The 25,490-nt window shown below is 36.3% G+C and overlaps 1 protein-coding gene across 1 annotated transcript in view; it reads right to left on the bottom strand.

Moving 5' to 3' along the window:
* Positions 1-20,896: 20,896 nt before the first annotated feature.
* LOC125231982 (dual specificity protein phosphatase 22-like) overlaps positions 20,897-25,490 on the bottom strand; it is a 98,830-nt gene continuing 94,236 nt past the window's right edge. The window contains exons 7-9 of the mRNA XM_048137590.1: positions 21,423-21,612; positions 21,015-21,075; positions 20,897-20,956 (exon numbers count right to left, since the gene is read on the bottom strand). Of these exons, the coding sequence (XP_047993547.1) occupies positions 20,897-20,956; positions 21,015-21,075; positions 21,423-21,612 (311 nt within the window). The remainder of the gene's footprint in view (positions 20,957-21,014; positions 21,076-21,422; positions 21,613-25,490) is intronic.

The following is a 25,490-nucleotide window of genomic DNA, read 5'->3' on the forward strand; positions in this document are numbered from 1 at the left end:
TTTTTTACAAATACTTTCTTATGCTCACTCAATCCTCACACTTTTGAAAAGTCGAATTTTGATGAAAAACATAAGATTTAGACCGCTATTATATGTGTATAGTTTAGTAAAAGTGAAATCGGAATTTGTAAAATACAAAACGAACCACTAACGTGTCAGGTTTTTTTTATAATAAATTTTTGTAAGTGCTCACTCAGTCCACACGTTTTGAGAAAGTTAAAAATGTAAATATCTAAAGATTTGTAGCACCACAGACACTCGAAAGTACTTCAACATTTAGTAAAAATTTTTACTAAATATCCACCATCTAATATTTTACATTCGTTGTCTGGTTTTAAAGATATTCAGACATAACTTTTCTCATACAAATGTATCATGTAGGGTGACCACACTATGTCGGCTCCTGATTTCTGGTTTCTTACTAGTGTTAGTATATAAATATTCTTTGTTTCTTACCAATTATCATTCATGTCCTTTTTAATGCATGAATGTCGATATGGTTATTATCCTGACGTCGATAAAAATTACACAATACACATCATGACTAGGCCAAGAACATAACCTAAAAACAGTTTGCAGATGGAGAATTAATATGGTATTAGTTTAATATAAACTATTATCAAAATTGAACGAAACTCCCCAATCTCAATATGACAATGAGAAGGCGGGGAAAATCAGGAGCCGACATAGTGTGGTCACCCTACATGATACATTTGTATGAGAAAAGTTATGTCTGAATATCTTTAAAACCAGACAACGAATATAAAATATTAGATGGTGGATATTTAGTAAAATTTTTTACTAAATGTTGAAGTACTTTCGAGTGTCTATGGTGCTACAAATCTTAAGATATTAACATTTTTAACTTTCTCAAAACGTGTGGACTGAGTGAGCACTTACAAAAATTTATTATAAAAAAACCTGACACGTTAGTGGTTCGTTTTGTATTTTACAAATTCCCATTTCACTTTTACTAAACTATACACATATAATAGCGGTCTAAATCTTATGTTTTTCATCAAAATTCGACTTTTCAAAAGTGTGAAGATTGAGTGAGCATAAGAAAGTATTTGTAAAAAATTAAATACGTAACTAGGTGATACAAAATTTATAGAGGTAGGTTGGCATATTTTTTACTAAATGTTAGTATATAAATATATTATATGTTAAATGAATACATTCACTGTTTTCGTTGGTAGTTTGTGAGAACTGAGTGAGCACATGTTAATGACTGTATCTTTTGATTTATCTTTTTACAAATTCAGAGATTCGTTTTACAATTGTTTTAGAACTTTTACTAAATGATCAGCATATTTTTATTTTTATTTTCGGAAGGTGCTCACTCAATCCACACGCACACCATTTAGGATACTTCAGATCAATTCGGATCTCTTTACAAGTTCTAAATGTCATAACGTGTATGTCCCATTGCTTACTTTTCTAAAAAAATTGGTACCATTTTCTTGAAAGCATATGTGCTTAAGTAATATTTGGCCAAAAGCTCACCAAATGCGAAAGTATTTCTTACTTATTTGATACGTAAGAAATGAAAAATGCTTGCAATTCAACTGCCAAATCACTGCAAAAAGCTAATTCATTAACATATCAAAACTTCGTATGTTTTGGGCAAAAATGTGAACGGCCAAAGAATTGTTTTTCATATTACATGGAAAACTGGGACTATTGTATAGTTATATCAGTGACGGTTAAATATTACAGACTGCTAACTCGATCAAAAGTATGTACTTATAAATGAATAAATAAATATTTGGGGAAAAGTATAGGCTCAGACTCACATAGCCCTATACTAAGCAAACCAAAAATGCTTTCTGTTCTCTTTTTAAACAGACACGCAAAACAGTAGATACAGATACTAGGTACCTACTTACACAATAACAAGACATTTGACTGATTCTTCGACGAAATTAGAAGTCTTTAATATTTAGTCGCTAATAAAATGTGTACCATTTGCCTTTCGATGTGTTAATATAATATAATTGTGTTATATTATATTTAACAAGGATGATACCCCGACGACCACGGCTCGATTAAATTATATAATGTGTATAGATTTGTAAGTAGAAACTGTAAAATGATTGCAGAATGTACAGGTAGCGTATTCATGTCTACAGTAACATCATTAAAAAGAGTTATTCGTAAAAAGCCTCATGTAAATAAATCAATTGCGTGGGACAGCGACAAAGAAGAAGGCACCAAAATGTAACGAGTCCCATGAATAAAAAGGGAGGAGATCGGACATCAAGATCGGAATTGACAGGCGTCGCAAGTTCTTGAACCCACACACACACACACACACACACAAACACTTGTAGATGGACGCTCCTATTAGGATATTGCCCAATACACGCGCATCATTTCCATGTCTGTGTACATTCGAACGACCAGCGAGTCGTGTCTGGTCAATGAGCTAGCAATAGAGATGACGACTACATAAAAAAATGGCATTCTGTTTAGTCCGTCAGTTAGATCGTCCAAAAATACTGAACACATATTTTTCGCTTTTTCTAATTAATGAAAAAATACAAAGATATAGAGCATCGAAGTTGTGACGTCACTTCTAAGTAAAAATTGCGTGGCGTGATGTCACGCGAAACTTCAACGCACTGTACCGTCGTCATTTTTCGTTTACGAGAAAAGAAAAATACGTGTATATTCTTTGATAATCTTACTGACGGACTAATTAGTTTTTTTAGCCGTCTCGACTATAGCTATTGTGACACGTCCGCTGGCGGCTTGTCCGTTCTCTAGTCCGTTATTAAATGATCTAATGGTGCAAACTTGAAATTGAATGTTGTTCAATTTCAAGCGGTTCAACTTATTTTAGCCAGGCCAATTGTGGCGCTATTTACGAATATCTGGTTGCCTATACAGGGTGAAATCAGAGACGACATTCGAATTATCAAGAGTGAAAATAATCTAATGTTATTTTCTTTATCAATGGATATTTGCCAATATCCATTAGTAATTAAATCATACAATAATTTATTATTTTGATTACATTTTTCATTATTTAATAAATGTATTTCTTATTATGATATTTTATTTTGTGATGCCATGTCTGATGTCATCATGTATAAATTATAGATTAATTAAGAATTCCATATGTATTTATTTCATATTACCTACACATTCAACAGAAAAGTTTTAAGATGATCTCCTTTGGCACGCTTCTGCTCTGCCCGGCTATTGTGCTTCCAATTTTATCAATTATCCACGTGGATAAGACATCTTGTACTCTCACACTGACATACTTACCAGAACGTGACGGATGCTTTATCCACGTAGATAAGTGATAAAATCGGAAGCGTAATAGCCGGGCTGCATTGATAAAATATTGCATTTAATTCAACAACTAAGGACCAGTTTCGCCATTTGTTTTTTAGACGAAACTTGAAGCGTGCTTTAATATCTGTTTCGTAAATGTCATATGTCATATTAGACGTCTATACAAATATGTCTGTAATAATGATCTTCAAAGATAAATAAGCTTCATAACGCTTCGCCGTCCAGTTCCGAAATTCTAAAGGCGGTTATAGCCGAGCAAATTTAACTTGTATAATAATACTAGCTTTTGCCCGCGGCTTCGCTCATGTTAGAAAGAGACAAAAAGTAGCCTATGTCACTCTCCATCCCTTCAACTATCTCCACTTAAAAAATCACGTCAATTTGTCGCTCCGTTTTGCCGTGAAAGACGTACAAACAAACAGACACACACACTTTCCCATTTATAATACCTATTAGTATGGATAAGTGAAGAAGACGTAAGTAGTTCTATTGGTATGGAGTTATGGACGTCCGATGGCTCCCACGTATGTATGGAGATCATGAAATAACGAAAAATATAATGTGCGCCGCTTGTGTCAGACCAATCTTATTTGGCAGGAATTTTGATAACACAAACTGCGCAAGTGCGCAAGCGTTATTATGAAAGTAATGAAATTATGATTGTTCTTTAACTAGTGCAATACTGTATCAAAATCAAAACTTATCATGGTCTGACTCTAACTGACGTAGACGCATGCGTTTTTTTTTTTTCACTTATAGCGCCATCTAGTTGACGCCCTAAGATACGACAAGTAAACTTTATAGACGGTCCGTCTTCCACGATGGGGTTGCTTTCTCTCGGTTGTCGTCTGTTCTTCTGTTACTAATGAGGCGGTGGCTAGCGTCCATAGCCATGGACCGGGCGTTTCTCAGTCATTTTGGTTTGCGTTACTTTATAGACAGTTGCCATTTTATGTAATACCAGCATTAATCTTCGAAATGGCGTTGCTTTAAACTATTTCTTGCTGTGTTTCACGAGCTTAAAAGATAGCACGCAACTTATAATGAAAGTTAACAGTCTTTACTATTCACATGTCTGATATACAGTTATTTGCTCGACTGTACCGTGTCACTGTTTCCGAGTTCCTAAATAATTAAAAAAACAAAGAAGCAGTTGTGTAAGTATGTAGATAATTTAAAGATTTTTTTTCGCACAGATTTTACAAATTGAGATTTGCTTTCCATGACAATAACTTTTTTGATTTAAGATTTATATGCAAATTGATAATATTTAAAACGACCGAAGCATTTACATATAAAGTACCTATCACACGTATATGTTGGTGTTTATATTATATTTGTGTAGACGTTAGTAAAAAATAGGTTTACTCGTGACTTCACCCGGGGCAACATTTACTGTTCTAACTTCGACCACCTCTTTTACTTTAGAAAAAATAAGTGGCCGATTTATGGAAGAGTATTGAGTTAGGTTAACGTTAATGTCTTAAATAAATTGATATTTATATGACAGTCAGTCACGCAATTACAACAATTTAATTTTCCCCTCACTAGCTCGGAAACACGTGTTTTGTCCTTTAATACCAGCGGGTAAAAACGCATTTTATCCACTAGTGGGTAAAGTGATTTGACCTTGAATAAAGTCAAATCAACTGCTTTAAAATTTATAAAAGTAGGTGAATATAGTAATAAAGATGATTTACCACCTGCGGAACTACTGGAAGCAGTGATAAACGCATTTTTTGCGTTGTAGTTTCCTCGCTATAGTGAGGGGAAAAGTTTTGTGTTACACTCGGGTGCAAATGTATTTTACTTCTCGTGTGTTAAAAAACTCGCAAGTTCAGGATTCTATTCTCGAACCACTCGCTTCGCTCGTGGTTCAACTATAGAATCCTTTCACTTGCTCGTTTTTCAATTCCACACTCGGCGTTAAAATACAACTTTGCCCCCTTGTATAACAAATAACTATTTTACCAATCTCCTAAGCATTGAAGTGAAAGCTAAATATAAATAACAACCCTAAGTTGATTTATTTACTTAGGTAGTTATAATTATGCCTGTTATGTTCACTAACATTCCATATTTTCACTGGTACTTAAACTCTTCAATTAAATATATGTGTTGATTAACCTTTTGCAATATTTTGCCTTACATATACGTTTACCTTTTCCATCTGCCCCTTACTTATTTGTTTTATGTAAGTACAACAATACCTACTGGTATTGAATTAATGTTACTTAATAATTTACTTGTCAATGTGTATATTTAAACATTAGATTGCAATTGCGCGTATTTTATAATTTATTAATACCAAGTATGATTGTATTCTAGAATAGGTAACTCAACATCGATTTCAAACAAAAGAAATACCATAATGCCTGTTCAACATAATTATCATTTATTTCTAGATATATTTTAATTATTGCGTAGTTATGACGCATGCGAAACAAAACGCACAGTTTTTTTAAACAGAGTAATCAACATTAAATCAAATTTTGATCCTTCAATTGAATAAAAAAAACATTAGATGTGGCTTGAAAATTAAATTTTAACAAACATCACTTATATCACCTAATTTTGTGAGACACACAATGTTTTTCATCACATTTGAGAGGAAAACACAGAGAAAAAGTCATAAGGCAAGACCTTCAATGAATCGCGGTGTTGTACTGCTCGTTGCTATGGCAACGCGGTCAAGCTCAAAACATCAATAAAATGCATTTTTCATACCGTATAATATTTTTTTATAGTTTAATAGTTAAATTTTAGTTGTGCAAAAAAAACCTTTGGCTGATTGAAACATCCTTTGCCTGAAGTATTGTACGGATTGTATTAATTTTTAAAACGAAATCAATTACTCCCTTGGGAATAAAATAGTACATTATTCTTCAGTACCTACACGTAGACGCAATGAGACCTTTAAACAGCAAATGTGATGAAAATTATCTAGTATATTATCTAAGGTATCGTAAGTACGGGTAATTAAAATTTCTAGTTTTGATAAATCATTCAATATGCATTTTCGCGAGAACAATCACCAAAAATATTTTTTCTAAGGTAGGTATACTTTATGTTTTTCTTACCTTCTCAAAATCAAGAGTCCTATACCCGAGCCGATAGGTAAAGGACAAAAAAATGGTCCCAATTTTTTATTTTATTTTGCATACTTTCCACTTTGTAACCGTTGTACAAAGTGTTTGAAAAATGGTAACGAAGTGAAAATATACAATTTGAGACGCTTTTTTTTACCTAGTCGGATCGAAACGGCTCGTGATTCTGAGTAGGAAAAACATTAAACTTACCTATTTTAGAAAAAGTTTTTGAATCTTTTTTGCGAAAATGCCCTAATACCTTCGTGTGGAACAGGCATTATTTGTATTTTTTGCATTAAAAAAGTTTTGAAGCTTCTTGCCAGTTAAGCTAATCCACCTGTAAATACTAGCTATTTATCATTTATTTGTACATCGAGCATCGCCTTCCACTCGCCATTGTAAGAGTGTATTTTTCAAAGGGCTTATTTTATATGGATATGGTTTTAATTCAGAAATAAGCCCTTTTCAAAAATCACTCCTTTTATCCACGCATTTGTTAAATTGAGTTGTTAGATTTTTATAAAATGTAGTGACGCTTATTTTTTGTAATTTATGGTTGTCAATTAAAGCTAAGTAGGATTTACTTGATTTTTGTGAATAGGTCTTTACCCCAATCAAGAAGGAGTAATCATGAAAGAAAAATTCTAAAACCTTGTTGGCCCCTTGTACTATAAATTGGACAAGCGGTTTCATAACACAGGGAGTTATTGAGAAGCATATTTTCTAAAAGGATTATTTCTCTATGAAAGTCATATAAAATAAGCCTCTAGAAAATACACTTCTCTAAATATAGTGTACAGCTTGGCAAAAAAGAGTAGAAAAATTGAACTTTTTTTTTTATCATAGCAACACTTAACTATTCTCATTGAAAAATGTCAAAATATACTCTATCAAACAGGTCTGTCAGTAAATAAGAACAAAAAACTATAGGTATCCTTTTCTCTAGCAGCTAGCACCCTAAAGAAAAGGATGCATATAGTTTTCTTTGTTCTTGTTTACTGACAGACTTGTTTGACAGAGTATAGTTGCCACTTGCAAGACGTTTTACATAGACGGTGGCGCCCCTTTTCACTCTTTTTTGCCAGGTTATATGTCTATCTAGGTACTCCTAAATTGGTTGGTTTATAAATTATTAAAAGGAATGGAGGCGATTCATAGGCCAATGTAATCTAGATGTAAGAATGCTTCCTTCGTTCCGAATACAAATTCAAATTATTTTTGTAACTGAAATAGAAAATTTTAAGGTGCAATACGACAGTTCATAAAGTTTTGTGAATCATTGTTGAATGAAATTTTAACTGATAATGTTAGATATATAAATTAAAATGTTTTAGCTCCAAGATTTAATATAAGTAAATATCTACATAACAATATTGATATATTATGACTTGTGTTTTATTTTCATCTCATGTAAATGCGGTTTTCAAGAAAGTTTTGCCTTAGTACCCTAATATTTTTTTTATGATGTACTGTAAATGAAACAAAGTAGTTTTCATCATATATTTTTTATTATGGCCCCTGTACACACATGGCCAACGGTTCCACCAGCCCTTTGTGAAACCCCTTGGCCAAGATAAGAGCCGCTGTTTACACATTGGCGAACCAATCACTTGGCATTGGCTCTTCATGAAAGATGGACGTGGAATGGAAAAGTCTAGGAAATTCTAGATCATAGACATTGACAGAAAAATTTGATTAAAAAATAATAACCCCGTAGTAAAATTAAATTATTTGAAATATTAACAATTTTTTTAATATTATGATAAGAACATTTATCTTTTTAGGAAATACATTAAACATTTGCAAGGTTATTTTATTTCCTAAAATCTACACTATTATTGACATAGATAAACTTATTATTTTCGTAAATATTTCACTACCGTCCTCTCTGACGGCTGACGACCAACTGAATGAAGCGCCAACGTGTAAACGCAGTTGGCCATTGGCGCCAAGATCCTTTGATGTGTGGACAAAAAACCGACACGAATCGGTTGGCCGGCAAGCGCAAGCGCCAACTGCCAACTTACGGCCAAGTAGCCCTCTACACACATGGCCAAGGGGGTTGGTGGAACTGTTGGCCATGTGTGTACAGCGGCCATTAAAAATATACAGTTACAATCACACCATGTCGTCTGTCGGCATGGCATCATTACATTATTGCTTTGACTTTAAAATTATTCAAACTTTAACAAAGAACCACAATTCAGGTGCATAATGGTAACACAGGTATAAAAATATTTGTCAAAACTGGGATCTCCAACAGTACAATGTGTTTCAATAAATATTCAACTCTCATATAATCGTTATGAATTCAGTGTAAATATGAACCAAGACTGATTACCTACGGGCTCCATACATATATGAATGTAAAAATACCGATCTTTCTGATGTTCTATATAAGACTTCTGCCTGACAAAATAGTGCTCTTAAAATTTTCATAAAATATTGTCAGTTGCGATGGATCGAGGTAGGATAACACAGGTCTTCATATTTTTTTTGATAGACTTTCTTCGCCTGATTACTTCACCAAGGACGGACCAGCGGGCCGATTTTTGAGTCTCACGCGTTCGAATTCAGAAAATTGTCACTGAAAATAATAGGCAAGTCACCGTTTTCAACCGGTATTTTTAGTGACAGTGAGACTCAAAAATCGGCCCCTATTCTAAAAATCAGCCTAATTTCAAAATCAAAGTTAGAAGATGTTACTAAAAAATCTCCTACAGGCACTAACATCCCGAAATCCCTTGATAGAGTAAACAGGCTACACAATACTTTGTAAAAGCGATGGAAAAATACAGTATTTATTAAGAACGGTGCCGCAAACTAAACATAAAAGCTAGAACTACCTCAGGCCCCGTAGCCGAATGGCATTTCTCCGACGCCAAACGAAAGCGATACGCCGCTGGCTCTGTCGCGCCAATACGCAAGCGCGATAGAGATAGATATCTACTAGCGCTTCGTTTCGTGAGCGTTTCGTGAGCGATTGTGCCATTCGGCTAGCCACCCAGTACTCACAATTTTATAAGCGAGTGAATTTAACGAATCGATGTGAAAATGTAACTTTAGATTTGTAAGGACCTACTTAGATTTATTACAGCTTTAAGACAGTTAGTAGGTATCCGAAAAAGTGATCTGATCTGCACTGTTACATAAAACATTTTTTCTCAAACATGCAATGAAATATTGTCTTTACGTTCCTTAAAATGGGCTGGGAAGTATCGCTTTTTGGGCGCAACAACTCGAGAGGACTGTTAAGGGATTTCATATTATTTTTTAGGCCTAGGCCTGCAAAGTAACTTTTTTTTATAAAATATTGTCCTTTAGAGCATTTTTTTTTATTTCATTGTATGTTTGAGAAAAGCACTATACATGCCTCGGCGTGAAAACGGATTCCCGGCCTCGTATCCCTATCCGTATATACCCACTTGGCCGGAAATCCTCATTTTCCCGGCCTCTGATGTAATGTACTATTAAAGAATGCCCAGCCAAGATACCAGTCCTTTGCTTCGTGGCTATCGAAACGAAAAATCTCTATCATTCTTCCCAATTAGTGCGATAAAAGAGACAACGTAGGTACCTATTATCGTATCGTTCACTATGGTGCAAATAATTGGCATCTTGGCTATGTACCCAGGTGTGTCTCTGGAACTGCCTATCTATTTAAGAAATTATTCTACAGGGCGAGGTAGTTCTATTATCATTCATAATATTGAAAATAAAATAAAGTTTCCTCTTAACAAATAAATACACGACAGGTACACGAATTTGTAACAAAGCTACAGTGGCAGCATTTCTTAAGTGTTAGTAAAATTATTAAAAGCTAGTCTCCTAATGCCACCGTGCTAAAGGCATCTAAATCACAATACCTAATCAGGCTAAGCCCTAGCGAGACGAGAGAGAAAGAGATATGCAAAAATTCACAACATAGTTCTAAAGTCTACCATTCGCTGTCAGTACCTACTGCCGGCCTAGCCAAAGTGATAATCGTTGATGAAACATGGCGATCGAAAAACAACTGGCTGTCGCGCCTATTTGGAAGAGCGATAGAGATGTAGCGCTACGGGACATAAGCGATTGTGACTTAGGCTTGGTACACTCTGTAAGGGTTGAGATTTCGAACAACTCATCTTTTGTAATTATATTATTATTATAGGATTGACTGAGGCCCACGGTAAGCTCAAGAAGGCTGCGGGTACTCAGACAACGATATATATACCTAATATATAAATAAGTATACATAGAAAACATCCATGACTCAGGAACAAATATCTGTGCTCATCACACAAATAAATGCCCTTACCGGGATTCGAACCCGGGACCGTATACAATTATGTAAAAAAGTAGGCTTCTTTAAACTGACAATCGCGTTTTACTTCCTTCGAGTTTTATTATTTCATTTAAAAAAAGGATTCTTGATTACACTTTTTAATTATCGATTTATCAGTGAATGGTAGACTCTCATCTCACGTGTCACTTACAACTTAATTTGGACTCAAAATGTACCTATTTTGAAAAAAAAAATGTAGGTACAGTACTAACAGCAACACTCTTAGCTCGCTATCGCTAGACGTTATGCCCTTGTAATAAGGATTACAAATGTACAGCTAACAGTGTTGCAAATGGTACAAGGACTAAATTACACAGCCGGAAGTTAATCTCTCTTTTACGATTTTTGACAACGTTCGCAATGATTGCAACTTTTTAACGGAAAAGTGTTATTATATCAATTGTCGCTAGTTTTAGTAGAATAGAATAGAATAGAATAGAATTTTATTGCTTTCATGTACGAATACTAATATCAATTTATTTGTTTTGTGACAATTATATGGCCATAGGGTCTTTAATTCTTATGCTGCATGCGCAATTGCGCATAAGGAACTTGTTCAACCGAGAAGAATTCAAGTAGTTTATCAAAGAGGTCTTTTGACTTAAAATTTGGAATAGGGTTTTTTCTGATGGAAAGCTATAGGTATGTCTGACAGATGTTTAGTGACACGTGTTCATTCTTAAACTTATAATATCAGTTGTAGGTAAGTATAGGAAAAAGTTCTTAGAAACTACTTATAAAAGTGCGAGTAAGCACGCATAAGCTAAATTATAAGTAAGTACTAAAAGTATGCAAAGGGAACGGACTGGGTTTACAATTTTGAGCAAAGACAAGATTTTAAGTACAGTACACATACGTAATTATAAATTAAAACGAGTCTTTGCGAACTTCGAAGTGCATATAGTGGGACAAGTATGCCGATGTTTATGAAAAAATAGTGCGAAACTATTTGAGGACAAAAGGTAATTATAGTTGGTTATCAAAATATTGTCCAATTCGACACAAAGAACCCGCCTGGTGGGCACTCGAACTTTGCTCAGCCAGCCATACAAGCGGGCGGTTATAAATTACGACCCGTTTCTGACGTAAGTATTTAGTGCGCCATTTTTTATCTGGTAGCAGTAGATAACTCACTAGGCGGGTTCTGCGTTTGTAAGCGCTACAGCTGCTACGCACGTGCTACAGTGTAGCGTTGCGTTGATCGTTTATTAGAGATCAGAACCGATATTTTTGAAAAGCCTCCAAAAAGACTTGGAAGATTTGGATAACAACAACGAATCACAAAATTGTCCCTTTAAAATATATCAGCAATTCCCGTCAACTTTGTACAATGCCACGTCAGCAAATTTTAATTGATCCTATTTTGTTACCAACATTTAGTAATATAATTCGACTTTTGTAAGATATATACAGGATAATTGTTATAATTAAGAAAATTAAGATACTAGAGAACCTTAATGACGAAATAAAACTTAATAAAATCTCAATTAATCAACAAAATCTTGGTAACAAAATAGGAATTAATAAAAACAAATTTAACTTTTCCCTTAATTTTTGTACAAAGTTGACGGGAATTGCTGATAATAAATCGAAGAACGGAATAATACCGTTATTTATGTACTGAGTAAAACCGGTATCCGATCCCTGTCGTTAATGCTTTTCGGTCCTCGAACAGAACTCGATTTTTTTTTAAATTGTGTAGTAATTAAAGTATATTTAAAATTGATAGGTATCTACTGTTTTGCACTTAGAGTCATAATTTGCACATTTAATTGCAGCGATTCAACTAGTCTAAAAAAGTGCGAGATTTGAAATAGGATTTAAACCATATTAGAATGAATATTAAGATTCAAAAGCTTAAATTGGAATGACACGCTATCTATAATTTACAATTCATATAAATAAGTACAAACTACAGCTACAATTAGTACAATTCAACCGACTTTAGAATATTTACTCGTATCTGTAAATCTGAACCAGCCAGAGCATCTTAAAATAGCATAATTTAATTTATTTACAATTTATTTCGTTTGCTTCATCACATTATGAATTAACATACTTAACGTAATATAGTCATATATATCCAATTTAATTAATTCGACTTATTAGCAAATGGACTAAAGGCATTTTTACGTACGCATCAAATATATACAAAAAAGTTGCGTATAAATAAATCATCTACGGCCATCGCCACTATCGCCAGCCATTTTTTCTCGCAGGTAAGTTATAAGGCCGGCAACAGACAGTCTTAAGCTAGGAACATACTACGCGGACGTCCGTCGTAAATCGACCGCGGACGAGGATCTGGACAATGAATTATACACTTAACCGTGCAAACTATCGGTCGACGGACGTGGACGTGGCCTTGAGCGCATGGACGTCCGATCGAAATCTGGCTCGCTGGATGTTTTGGTCCGTGCACACTGATCGGTCGCGGTCGCGGTCGATTTACGACGGACGTCCGCGTAGTATGTTCCTAGCTTTAAAATTCATAATCTTAAAAAAAGTCTTGTATGCAATCTGTCAGATCAATCTGACAATTCATAATCTTAAAAAACAAGAGTGCGTGTGGCTGTGGACAGTCGCGAAATTGTATGGAACTCCGTGCACTCGATCTGATCTTTATAAGATTATGAATTTTAAGACTGTCTGTTGCCGGCCTAAGTGTGATCCAACGTACAGGTAAGTTATAAACATGTCTTATATTGGTAAAAAAAACAACCAGTTATGTAATACAATAAGACAATAACTTTGTTACGCTATTCCATTTTCCAATGAAGTAAATACATCCCCGATTCGAACTTCAATTTAAGTCCAATATTAGCTCTAAATAAGTACGACTCGGATGACGTTTTTGTTTAAGTTATTTCAATATCCACCGTAGTTCTGTAATACACGACGGGCTTCAGGCGTTACTGCATCACATTGCACATATGTATATATTGATAATGATAATCAATCGTATTTAAATACCTAACTACCCTACGTACATCATGTGCGTTTATATATTCAAACAATTTAATTGTAATTTTAAATTGGTAAATTATGACATAATAATTATAAATTGTGTTTTTCGCTGGGAAATTTAAGTCACGAAAGCCCTTTAAATTTTTGCATTGTTATGTTACAGTGCAAATTGAGGATTTACAATGAGACAGGAGTACATAACGTACATATTAACAAATAGCACTTTTCGTTGACAAGCAACAATCACGCGACACAATCCCGTGGGGACATATCGTCATGGTGAAAAATGAAGTTAAAATGTCTACCTACCGAATAACGCACCGAATCGCCAGCTCGGACATTAAAGTTAGCTCACGTATTTAGATAGAAAGCTATCCCGCTGGCGAGCGGACTTGGCGCTGCGGGGACTTTGGCGGGTCCCGGGCCCCTACATTACATACCTCCAAACAAGTCAAATAATAAAGTCAGTTGACGTAATCAGAGTTGAATATGTTGCGTGCAGTCTTTGTAGTTGTTCGCAGCTACGGAGGCCTAAGGGGGCATTTGGGAGGCCCCAGGAACCCTGCATGCCCCCCAAAAAATAGCTAATCATAAGGTACCCAGAGGGTGTGTAAACAGTACTCCCACACCGTGAAGTAATAAAGTTAGTTGACGTAGTTAGTCTGAAAGCTGTCCCACTGACGGGCGGGCAGTTCTTGTGGTAGTAACTCGCGGCCACCGAAGCCTAGCGCAACGGGGATTTCGGAGGGCCCCGGGCCCCCTACATAACCCCAACAAATTGACCCATCACAAACCCGAGAGGACGATGTGTCTAGTATTCCCACACCGTGAAGCAGTAAAGTTAGTTGACGTAGTTATACTGGAAGCTGTCGCGCTGGGACGGGCAATCCCTGTGATAGTAACTGGCGGCCACGGAGGCCTGGCGCAGTGGGGACTTCGAGGTGCCTCAGGCCCCCTACACACCCCTGACAAATTGACCCATCACAAGCCCGAGAGGACGATGTGTATTATGTAATTATATTCCCAGATCGTGAAGAATAAAGTTAGTTGACGTAGTTAGACTGGAAGCTGTCGCGCTGATGGGCGGGCGGGCAATCCTTGTGATAGTAACTCGCGGCGACGGAGGCCTGGCGCAGCGGGGACTTCGGGGGGCCCCGGGCCGCGTGCTACGAACACCGCTGCACTGCGCGCGACCTGCCGGTGAAAATAGATATTAACACATAAATACTTACCTATTTAAAAAAATAGATATTTTGAAAACTTCGTCAAGGTAGATTAAAAGAACTTTACAATTTGACTCGCAATTTGTAAACGATTTTTTGTGTGTTTTGTCAAGTATAGAAAATAGGTACTTATTTATAATAATGTTCAGTTATTTGGCTTTTCAAGTTCACCACAAGAAAATCCTCTTGAGTGAGTTTTGCACTGAATGAAAATTACATGAAAGATAATATTCCTTATTTAACACAAAATAAACAGTGACTCCAGGCTTAGAATAATATCGTGCCTTCATCTGACTGTTAAGTGCTCATTTGAAATGTAAATAAAACAAATTCAAGTCAAATAAACCATCAGACTTGTGATAATAAGACGTTGTAAGATTTGCACAAGAAGTGAAATGAGCAAGTAAATCCTTGCAATAAACACGAAGACTGGACGAGCGACCTTGGGAGAGAGAGGGACGGAGCTATGTAACTGCTATAGCTGTGTCCCTTTCTCTCAACCTAAACTGAACGTCTTTAGTACGTCATAGTAATCCCCCTTGAATGAAGGAAGTGCTGAATCGTCTGCGATAACATCTATTTTGTTTCATTCCTCAGTGGGATAAGAATAATGTCCGCCCACTGCCCGACTAATCCAATCGCGTATCCAAAGCGGATTGTTTAAGCTAACCAATATAATGGACGTTTGCATGGAAGAATGAACAGTCGCCATATGTTACATATGTCACAGCGTCTGAGGTGTTCAAAAATACCTAAACACTAGCGCTTTGGCAATATGTGAGTTGGTATAGTCGCATTTTTATTTTAAGAAAACTTTTTTCCGACTCATGAAATGCATTGATTGATAATGAAAGAGTTGTCCGATAAAAGTACAGCCTCTTTGGCATTACAGGCGTATTTTGGGCCGTCGCTAATAAAACTGGCCCCGTAATAGCCGAATGGCTTTTCTGCGAAGCGAAACGCCACCGAAACGCCGCAAAAATGTAGTCTGGCTTTGTCGCGCCAATACGCAAGAGCGATAGAAATAGAAAGCTACGATAGAGATATTATCGTAAACGTTTGTGAATTCGGCTGGTCCGTCTGAGCCGTTACGCTTGCTAGCGTTTTGAATAAAGGATTTAAGCGAGATAAGGAGATGTCGCAGACTCGCTCAGACGATGAATTAAATGTGTCAAGTCGTGCTGAATGCTTAGCATGGCCGACGAGAAACAAAAGAAAATGGTTTGTTTGATTTCTTATAGCCTTTTCGCTTTGAAAGTGAAGTCGTATGTTCACTTTTATCGAAAAAAACTGTAATTACGGAACGCTGACGATAGAGGACCATTGCAAGTAAACAATCGCTTACTTTATATCGGTGGGCATACGCATAAATATACGGTAAGTACTGTCACATTATAATAAAGAGTACTATCGTACGGTATGGCCACTCCCGCTCCCCGCTGAAAGTGCCGCCCACCGTTACCGCCTGTCAAAAACGCCAACAGTCGACCTGTCATATCTCACCCATATAGGGCTGCCATCCGTCCGGGTTTCCCCGGATTTGTCCTAGTTTGGAGGCCGTTCGGGGGCCGTCTGGGCGGGGTGTCAAGAAGTGTCCGGGGAAAACCCGGACACTTTTCATGTAAGGAAGCACCCCATTGAATTTAAGTATTTATCAGCGAATTTAAGTTGACTGATTAACTAATATCTGTTTACATAATAAAAAACCGGCCAAGTGCGACTCGGACTCGCCCACCGAGGGTTCCGTATTCGTACAAACTTTTACGGTTAAAAAAATCTCATCTCATATAATTAACTCTAATGACTTGACTAGAAGTATCTTATACCTTTAAACGAGAAATTCTTGTATATTTATTTATTTATTTATATATACGGACGATCTCGGAAACCGCTCTAACGATTTCGCTGAAATTTGTTATGTGGGGGTTTTCGGGGGTGAAAAAGCGATCTAGCGTAACCTTAGATCCCGGAAAATGCGAATTTTTGAATTTCATGCGTTTTTCTTCCGCGTTAGTAAACGTAAAATATGGTCGGTAATTTCGCACGTCGTTTCGTTTTCTTTTGTGTACGCCATCTCTCGGTGCATTCTCTAACTAATTTGCGCGACCTGTATAGTATGATGGTTTTTCAGGGATAACTCTTTATAAAGTTAACCGACAGTTTTCACTTTATTTGAAAGATCATGTTTTAGGTACAATCTCGTATAATTTTGAAATACGATATGGATGTATAATATGTATTATGCAAGGGTGGTAAAAATGAGAGTAAAAATTGAAGTTTTTTTGTCAATTAAGAAAGAAAGTTTCCAAGATACAGACTCGATTTTATTTTTCCTGTAATATATGTTTCTTAAAATTTTCACAATTTTTCGTTGGTAATCTTCGGAGATAAGTGGGACGAGGGGAGAACGGTATTTTTTTACATTTTCCTTCAAATATCTTTTTTTTTTCTTCAACAAAAAAAAAATATATTAGGTTTGTTATGCACAATTTGAGCTCTTTCTAACGATACCTTACTTGGCCTAGTAAATTGAAATTTACAGTTTGGTCCCCTTTTAGTTTGGCAATTTTATATAATTTATATTAATAAATAAAATCAAATAATACAATCAATTTATAGAGGTTAACAATGTTCATAACATTTATAACTGTTCTAAATTTCAAATCGATATCATAAGTAGTTCTCGAGATATTTAGTAATGTGACAGACGACGGACAGAGTCGCACCATAAGAGTTCCTTTTGTACCTTTGTGGTACGGAACCCTAACAAGAGACAAATTTTATTTTTTTGTAAGAAAAATTGTTTTGTTTTTGTTATTGTTCACTGCAAATTACACATTGTATGAAATAAAAAAAAATGAATGAAAATTAAAGGTTAAAAAAAAATTCGGACTCGTCCGGGGAAAACACGCGATTTACGCCAAATGTCCGGGTTTTTTGAATGTTTGTCCGGGTTTGGCGAAATTCGAGATGGCAGCCCTACACCCATATAAGCATAGTACGCGTTCACCTACTTACACGAGCTTAGAATGTGTGCTAGGAACGCGCCTCTTTCATATATTTGATCGCCACTGTCCGAGATGTGGTACTGTATAACAGTTGGTATTGTAAAAAACTGAATACTGAAATCTCATCAGCGTGCGTAGCCGAATGGCACAAACGCTCACGAAGCGAAACACTCGTAGATATCTATCTCTGTCGCTCGTGCGTATTGGCGCGACAGAGCCAGACTACCTTTCGCGGCGTTTCGTTTTCGTTTCGCGTCGCAGAAATGCCATTCGGCTACGGCACCTGTTTTTCTGTTTCTCTTTGTAGGTACATATATACTTACTACAAAAATATTGAGATGCGTTGCAGATAAAAAATCAATTATCGTTTTTCATGGATGTCCTCGTGCCATGAGACATGAGAAACGTGCATCGCGATGTAAGTAGGTATATAGAAATTGAGATTAAGTAAATCAATTCCAAATTATGGTTATCCAACAACTAAATGAAAATTACTGGCTGTGAAAGTTCGATGAGAAAATAAGCAGTAAAATAAAAATGTGAAAATGATAACCTTCTGATAGATCGTGCATTTGCAGGGGTGCATGGTCACATGGAGTCGGGGTCCCAGCTCACCGTGGGTATTACCCATGCGCAGGCCTTTCTGATGAAATAAAACAATTAGATGAAAGAAAACAATAAACTTATAAACGATACCAAACAAAAATGTAGACAGGAAATAAAATAGAAATAGGTAGGTAATTATGTAGTAATGAACAATTATGATGACATCTGGCCTAACAACATTTATTCTCAGGCATCGAAGGCTTACACATATAATTTATTAATGATTATAATTTATGATGAAAAAAAAAACAGACTTTATAGTGAGTAGATATAGGTACTAAGTCCTAACACATAATTATTTATACTTACCCGATACCTACTACTGCGCTAATCTGAATAGAATCTGGTTATCTTCCTATAATTATTAAAAAATGTTTCATGTAATACCTCACATTAGAATCTAATGATTAGAGTTTACTATTATGATTACCTACTTATTAAAATAAAGACTGCAATAAACTATTCGTTTTGTTTATGCGTATTTATAAACAATAGGTCGTTGAGAGATGATAACCGATCTCAATATCTCGAACCTCAGAGTTGTAATTATTATGGAGAAAGAACATTACACTATATCATTCCTCGGATATATATATCCACGTATACGATCCTTACCTGTAGACGAAAATAGTACCAAAGCAGCCTTTAAAAGGAAATTAAAAGACCAAATGTTGGAAATGTACCTTAAAAGTCTTAAACGTTAATAAATTAATAACTTTAAGCGAAATATGTAACTAATAGGTATTAGTAGCTATAAACACTTTAGTTCAAAATATTTTCCTAACATAGTTGCATGCTTTATCTCTACTAACAATAGTATTCACATAAGACACAACATGTAAACAGTTACCTATCAACCAGTAAGGATTAAAGTTAGAACTGAGCGCAGCGCCAACAAACTGGTTATTCCCGTTTGGCGCATTAATTATACTGCATAAGTGTAATTGTTTATTATGAATAAATAAATAATAATAATATTATTTAATTTAAGGGTTCCATCAGATATTTTGCTTTGTAAAAAGGTTCCATGGGAAAATAAGTTTGAGAACCGCTGCTCTATCGAATTTATTTTTTATAGCCATTTGGCTACTACATGCCCCTCGAGGCCACGTGAAAAGGATAATTTTATTTACAGCGGTCATAAATATTTTTATCGGTGTTTCCAAGTACGAATACCTAAAAAAAAATTAATTTGACGAAACCATAAAAAAATTGTAATAAATTAGGCATTTTATTAAAACAAATGACCTTTGATAATGTGTGACCTCCAGCAGCCCTGGGTACTTAGACAACGTCACGACTCCTACGCTTCGTAAGCGTTTTCTAGCTAGCTCTCCCTGTCCCTATCGCTCTTTTATAGTAGCGCGACAGAGTCAAACTGCGTTTCTATAGCCACGTAGCGTCAACGATTGTCGCTTGGGCTAGGTCGACCGATGCTATAAAAAGTATTTTTGCATATTGAACACTTATTAGACGGATCAGGATCGTATTAAGTACGTAACTGCCTTCGTTTCGAAGTAATGATCAGGTCACATATTTTTAACCGTCGCCTCATATCTCTCAAGAAGGACGGTTATCAAGTTCATCATTTTTTTTTAATGTTTGTTCCTCGATATCTCCGTCGTTACTGGACCGATTTTGAAAAATTTTTTTTGATTGAATGTATATGCATACAGATTGGTCCCATTTTTCTCAGAACCCAGTTCTGATGATGGGATCCTGGAGAAATCGAGGGAACTCCTCAAATCTGAAAGGCATACATATGGTGATTTTTGTATTTTTAAAAGAACAGCATGAATTTACGTACGGAACAGTGACATTTGGTGCAGTGGAAGTGCTGATGACGGTCAGAACGGAACTCCTCAAATCTGAACGGCACGCTTATAGTGACTTTGGTATTTTTATAAGAACAGCATGCCCTTTCGTCCAGAACAGTGACATTTGGTGCAGTGGAACTCCTGATGATGGTCAGAACGGAACTCCTCAAATCTGAACGGCACGCTTATAGTGACTTTGGTATTTTTATAAGAACAGCATGCACTTACGTCCAGAACAGCGACATTTGGTGCAGTGGAAGTGCTGATGATGGTCAGAACCGAACTCCTCAAATCTGAACGGCACGTTTATAGTGACTTTGGTATTTTTATAAGAACAGCATGCACTTACGTCCAGAATAGTGACATTTGGTGCAGTGGAACTGTTGGTGATGGTCAGAACCGAAATACGTAATCCAACATTCGCAAGTAGCTTTCACCAGAACCCCAAAGGCGGCGGTTTTTTTTTCTTAAAAATTATACAAGAATTAATTAATCAATATTCTGGATGAATAGTTATGTATTACCTACATATATAGTGCATTTATAGAAATTTTCACTGCCAGCAGGCAGGAGTATTCACTATTACCACCGACCGCCATAGTTCCTCCACCACCTAGGGGTATGTTCTGTCTTGTAACCTGTTTGGAACAGTTTGATTGCTTGGAACTCACCTCTGATGACCCCGATGAGGTGACCCTGGTGGGGATGAAGCTGGTGACAAAGCTGGCGTAGCTGGTGCAGAAACGGCTCTCCGGTATGAGTATTCGCTACCTCCGACGGCCATGGTTGTCCCTCCGCCTATAGGGTCCGTTACTCACGTTATACAGATGCAGAGCGGGTTGGCTGTTGCGCCGTAGGTATGTAAATGAACTCACCTCTGATGACCCCGATGAGGAGACCCTGGTGGGGATGAAGCTGGTGACAAAGCTGGCGTAGCTGGTGCAGAAGCGGCTCTCCGGCGTGAGTATTCGCTACCTCCAACGGCCATGGTTGTCCCTCCGTCTATAGGGTCCGTTACTCGCGTTATACAGATGCAGAGCGGGTTGGCTGTTGCGCCGTAGGTATGTAAATGAACTCACCTCTGATGACCCCGATGAGGTGACCCTGGTGGGGATGAAGCTGGTGACAAAGCGGGTGTCGCTGGCGCGGAGGCGGCTCTTCGACGGGAGTATTCACTACCACCGACCGCCATAGTTGTCCCTCCGCCTATGGGGTCCGTTACTCGTGTTATACTGATGCCGGATGCAGAGCGGGTTGGCCGGTGTGTTGCTGAAAAACGAAGTACAGCTTGTTATGCTTCTATATGACTACATTTCCGAAAAATCTTATATTCTTAAAGTTTCTTAAAGTTTAAGAAGATGAAAATATATCGGATGTCGGTAGGATTTCAATGGAAAAAATCCGAGATGGCGCCTGTAATATATGGGATACCGCTCCGACATCCGATATCGGATCGGATAATGTGAAAACGCACTAACGGTTTCCTCACAATGTTTTAGCAGCGCCCTTTGTGTAAAATTTTGCGGAATTTGCAGTTGAGATCAAAATACAACGAACTAAAACGTAGCAAGTTTTTCCAATTTCGTAGAATCTCTCAAAAAACAAAAGTAGCCAATATTTGGCCTTCAAAATACTTGATTATCAGATATTAGGCGCTATAAATTTCCCAAGAATGCCTAGACAAAAATTACATATTTAATAATACGAGAAATACGAGTATACCTCTATATTTAATAACCAGATAAAATCCCCAAACTTAATTCTTATTGAAATTTATGAGTATCTTTGCACCCCTGGAAACGAGGAAAAGAGGAAACACGAAGAAATATTAATAAATCTCGCTGCTCAATATTCTAACACAAACACAACGTATGTCAGACAGAACACAGCACATGTGTATAAAGGAAATAAAATTCCAGAGCTATATAAACTCAAACTACTATTCACCCGAATGACAATCACAAGACACGTCCACCGTCCTTGATGTTCGTTTGTCACGAACACACCATCCATCTCTTTCACTCCTGAGCTTTCTCAGAATGAAGGCACGTGACAAAAGAAAATCGTAACAATTTCAGTCGCTCGTAAATTCCAACTCAGTATAGAGAACAGTAAATAATTTATTATTTCCTTTATAATTGGAAAGCTTGAATATATGCATTAGAGTGACGTCCTCTAACATCTGAAACTGTAACAAAGTTTGATAACAATACAATAAAGACATACCTTCTGTTAAATTACACAATTTGTGAGTATATTACTTGTTATATGATTCAATAAATATATCAAATAAACGTTATTGCGACTAAAATTATATCAAAAAAACCGGCCAAGAGCGTGTCGGGCCACGCTCAGTAAGAGCGTGTCGGGCCACGCTCAGTGTAGGGTTCCGTAGTTTTCCGTATTTTTCTCAAAAACTATTGAATCTATCAAGTTCAAAACAAATTTCCTAGAAAGTCTATGTTCTAATTTTGTGATTTTATTCATATTTTTTAAACATATGGTTCAAAAGTTACAGACACACTTTTTTTTCCTTTAGGAGCGATTATTTCCGAAAATATCAATATTATCAAAAAACGATTTTAGTAAACCCTTATTTATTTTTAAATACCTATCCATCAATATATCACACGTTGGGGTTGGAATTAAAAAAAAAACTTCAGTCCCCACTTTACATGTAGGGGGGGTACCCTAACAAAACATTTTTTTCCACTTTTTATTTTACCGCTTTGTCGGCGTGAGTAATATACATATTGGTACCAAATTTCAGCTTTCTAGTGCTAACGGTCACTGAGATTATCCGCGGACAAACGATATAGCGAAACTATAAGGGTTCCTAGTTGACTACGGAATCCTAAAACGTTATATCGATCGTTACGCACCCGTTCGAATCGATCTACTCTGTAGCCTGTTAATCTACATGCTGTCTATGATCAGTCAAACACGCATTAATTGTTAAAGCTGTGTCTCAGCAGCTAAAGCAGCAAGCATTGTATTGTTTCATTTTCTTTAAGTTATATATTTTACTCGAGTACTTGATCTGCAGTATCAAAGTTTTACATCTAGAGGGCGAATTCTAAATGGGAACATCGACCCCATAGTCTGTTTTTCTATTCTATGCTATCAATGAATTTATCAAAGGATTAAATTGCCAAGAACGCCATTATGAGATCAATGAAATGTCTTTACAATCCTTTGACAAATTCTAATGTCGTTTGTATTCAAGGGATGCTCGTAATAAAAGTGGAAATCAGTTACAGAATACTTGAATTGGCGTTTTTCTTTTATCTGTGTACACAACTGTGTTAACTGTAGGTACACACTCATAACTGTGCGTTTTCCAAAATAAATCTCGAATAATATCGAATTTCACCAGATCTGGACTGGACTGGATTGGACGTGTCTGGGCTCACTCTTCTCAGAATCACGAACTGATTCAATCCTTACGATAAAAAAATGTGTCCTATTTTTTTTTCCTTTACGTTATTTTAGTATGAACTTACTACGTACGTGCATGACGTATTGGAAACTCGAATTTTGTATGGAAAATTTGGGGCACATTTTTTTAACGTCGGGTTCGAATCAGCACGTGATTCTGAGAAGAATGAGGCCAAACACGTCCAGATCTGGTGAAATTAGATATTCGAGAAAGAAAGGGTGAAATTCGAGAAAGAAATTATTTTGGAAAACGCCCAAATGGCAAATCGTTTTCGCATCGTTGTTACATCTTATAATCACGTATTGAATACGACCTACAAAACAAGTTACGTCACGTCAGAAATAAATGTGTGAAAAATGAACCGCTTAAGTTGTTTTTATTTCCAGGCAGGCAAGCAATGGTCGCGCGATAAATGATAAAACATCAGGCCGTCCCTATCGCACTATTTGTAAGTGCGGTAGGGATGTCCTGCTGTTTCATCGTTTATCACGCGACCATGCTATCGGTGCTGGTTTATTTCAAAACTATTTGTTTTCGAATGGGTCCTCCCCTCAAACAACGGGCTATTAAAGCATATAATTATCTCCACTAATGGTATTTTTCTCTCATCAGTCGGTTCCACAATTCATCTGAGATGATTATTGATTACGAATTTATGATTTTTTTAGATATCCCCCAGCCCCAACATAGATCTTTTTTTGATAGATTAACTGAAAGATAAATTGCTACGAAGATAACTGAGTGCCAACACGACTCAATAGGCTGCTACAAAGTTCGTAGACTTCTACGACGTAGCGGGCTACGAACTTACACATACATACAAAAATAGGCGAGACGACTAAAATAAACTAATTAGTCCGTCAATTATATTATCAAAGAATATAAGGTCAGTGTGGGGAAGACCGTCTACCCGGAAAGACCGTCTATTGACAATAACTTTAGTGTTTATATATTTACGCCTCTCACACCTCCGAAGGTATACCAGTTCTTCATCCTTAAGCCATTGGTCTTGAATACATATCCCTAGGACGAACACTAGTTAACAATAAACTTGATTCGTGTTTCGAACTCGAGCATCGAGTTCAACATGGTTCCGCAAAAAATTAAAATAAAATAGAAGCAGTCGGAATATTTGTATATCATGTATGTAACGTAGTCATTTAATAACCGTTCTTTCTGACTAGTACTATTAATCTAGTCAAAACGCGTTCAATTTCTTGTTTTATGTTCTGAAATATGTAACTTAGAAATTGTGCCTACTCAGAAAGTCCGGCATAAAAGAGAAAGGCAAGACCGGCATACGATAAACAAGGAGTTGCCAACCTTTTTTAGGCTTTATTGGAAATAAGTCGAGTGTAAACAATATCAATATATAAGTACGTTTTTTGCTTATGATCAGAGGGCGGAATTGCTCATGGCAAAAATCAAACGTCAATAGAGTTGGAATGTTAAATTTTATCGACATATTCAGCTATCGATAAATTCAGTCACCTTTTATATTTCTGACTTTAACATTAACCTCTTTGATTAGCTAGTCGACCATTTGATTTTGACCTCTTTGATTAGATTAAAAGTAAATTGAATGACATTTAATTACCATTTCTGTCACTAGTCCTTTTGCAACTAATTCACGTTTGAAAAAAATGGTTAATCCAAAACGAAAAACAGTCAACAAATGGATAAAGAAGTATCCTTGTCTTACTTACGT

The sequence above is a fragment of the Leguminivora glycinivorella genome, chromosome 12 (assembly GCF_023078275.1).
Source record: "Leguminivora glycinivorella isolate SPB_JAAS2020 chromosome 12, LegGlyc_1.1, whole genome shotgun sequence".
NCBI lineage: Eukaryota > Metazoa > Arthropoda > Insecta > Lepidoptera > Tortricidae > Leguminivora > Leguminivora glycinivorella.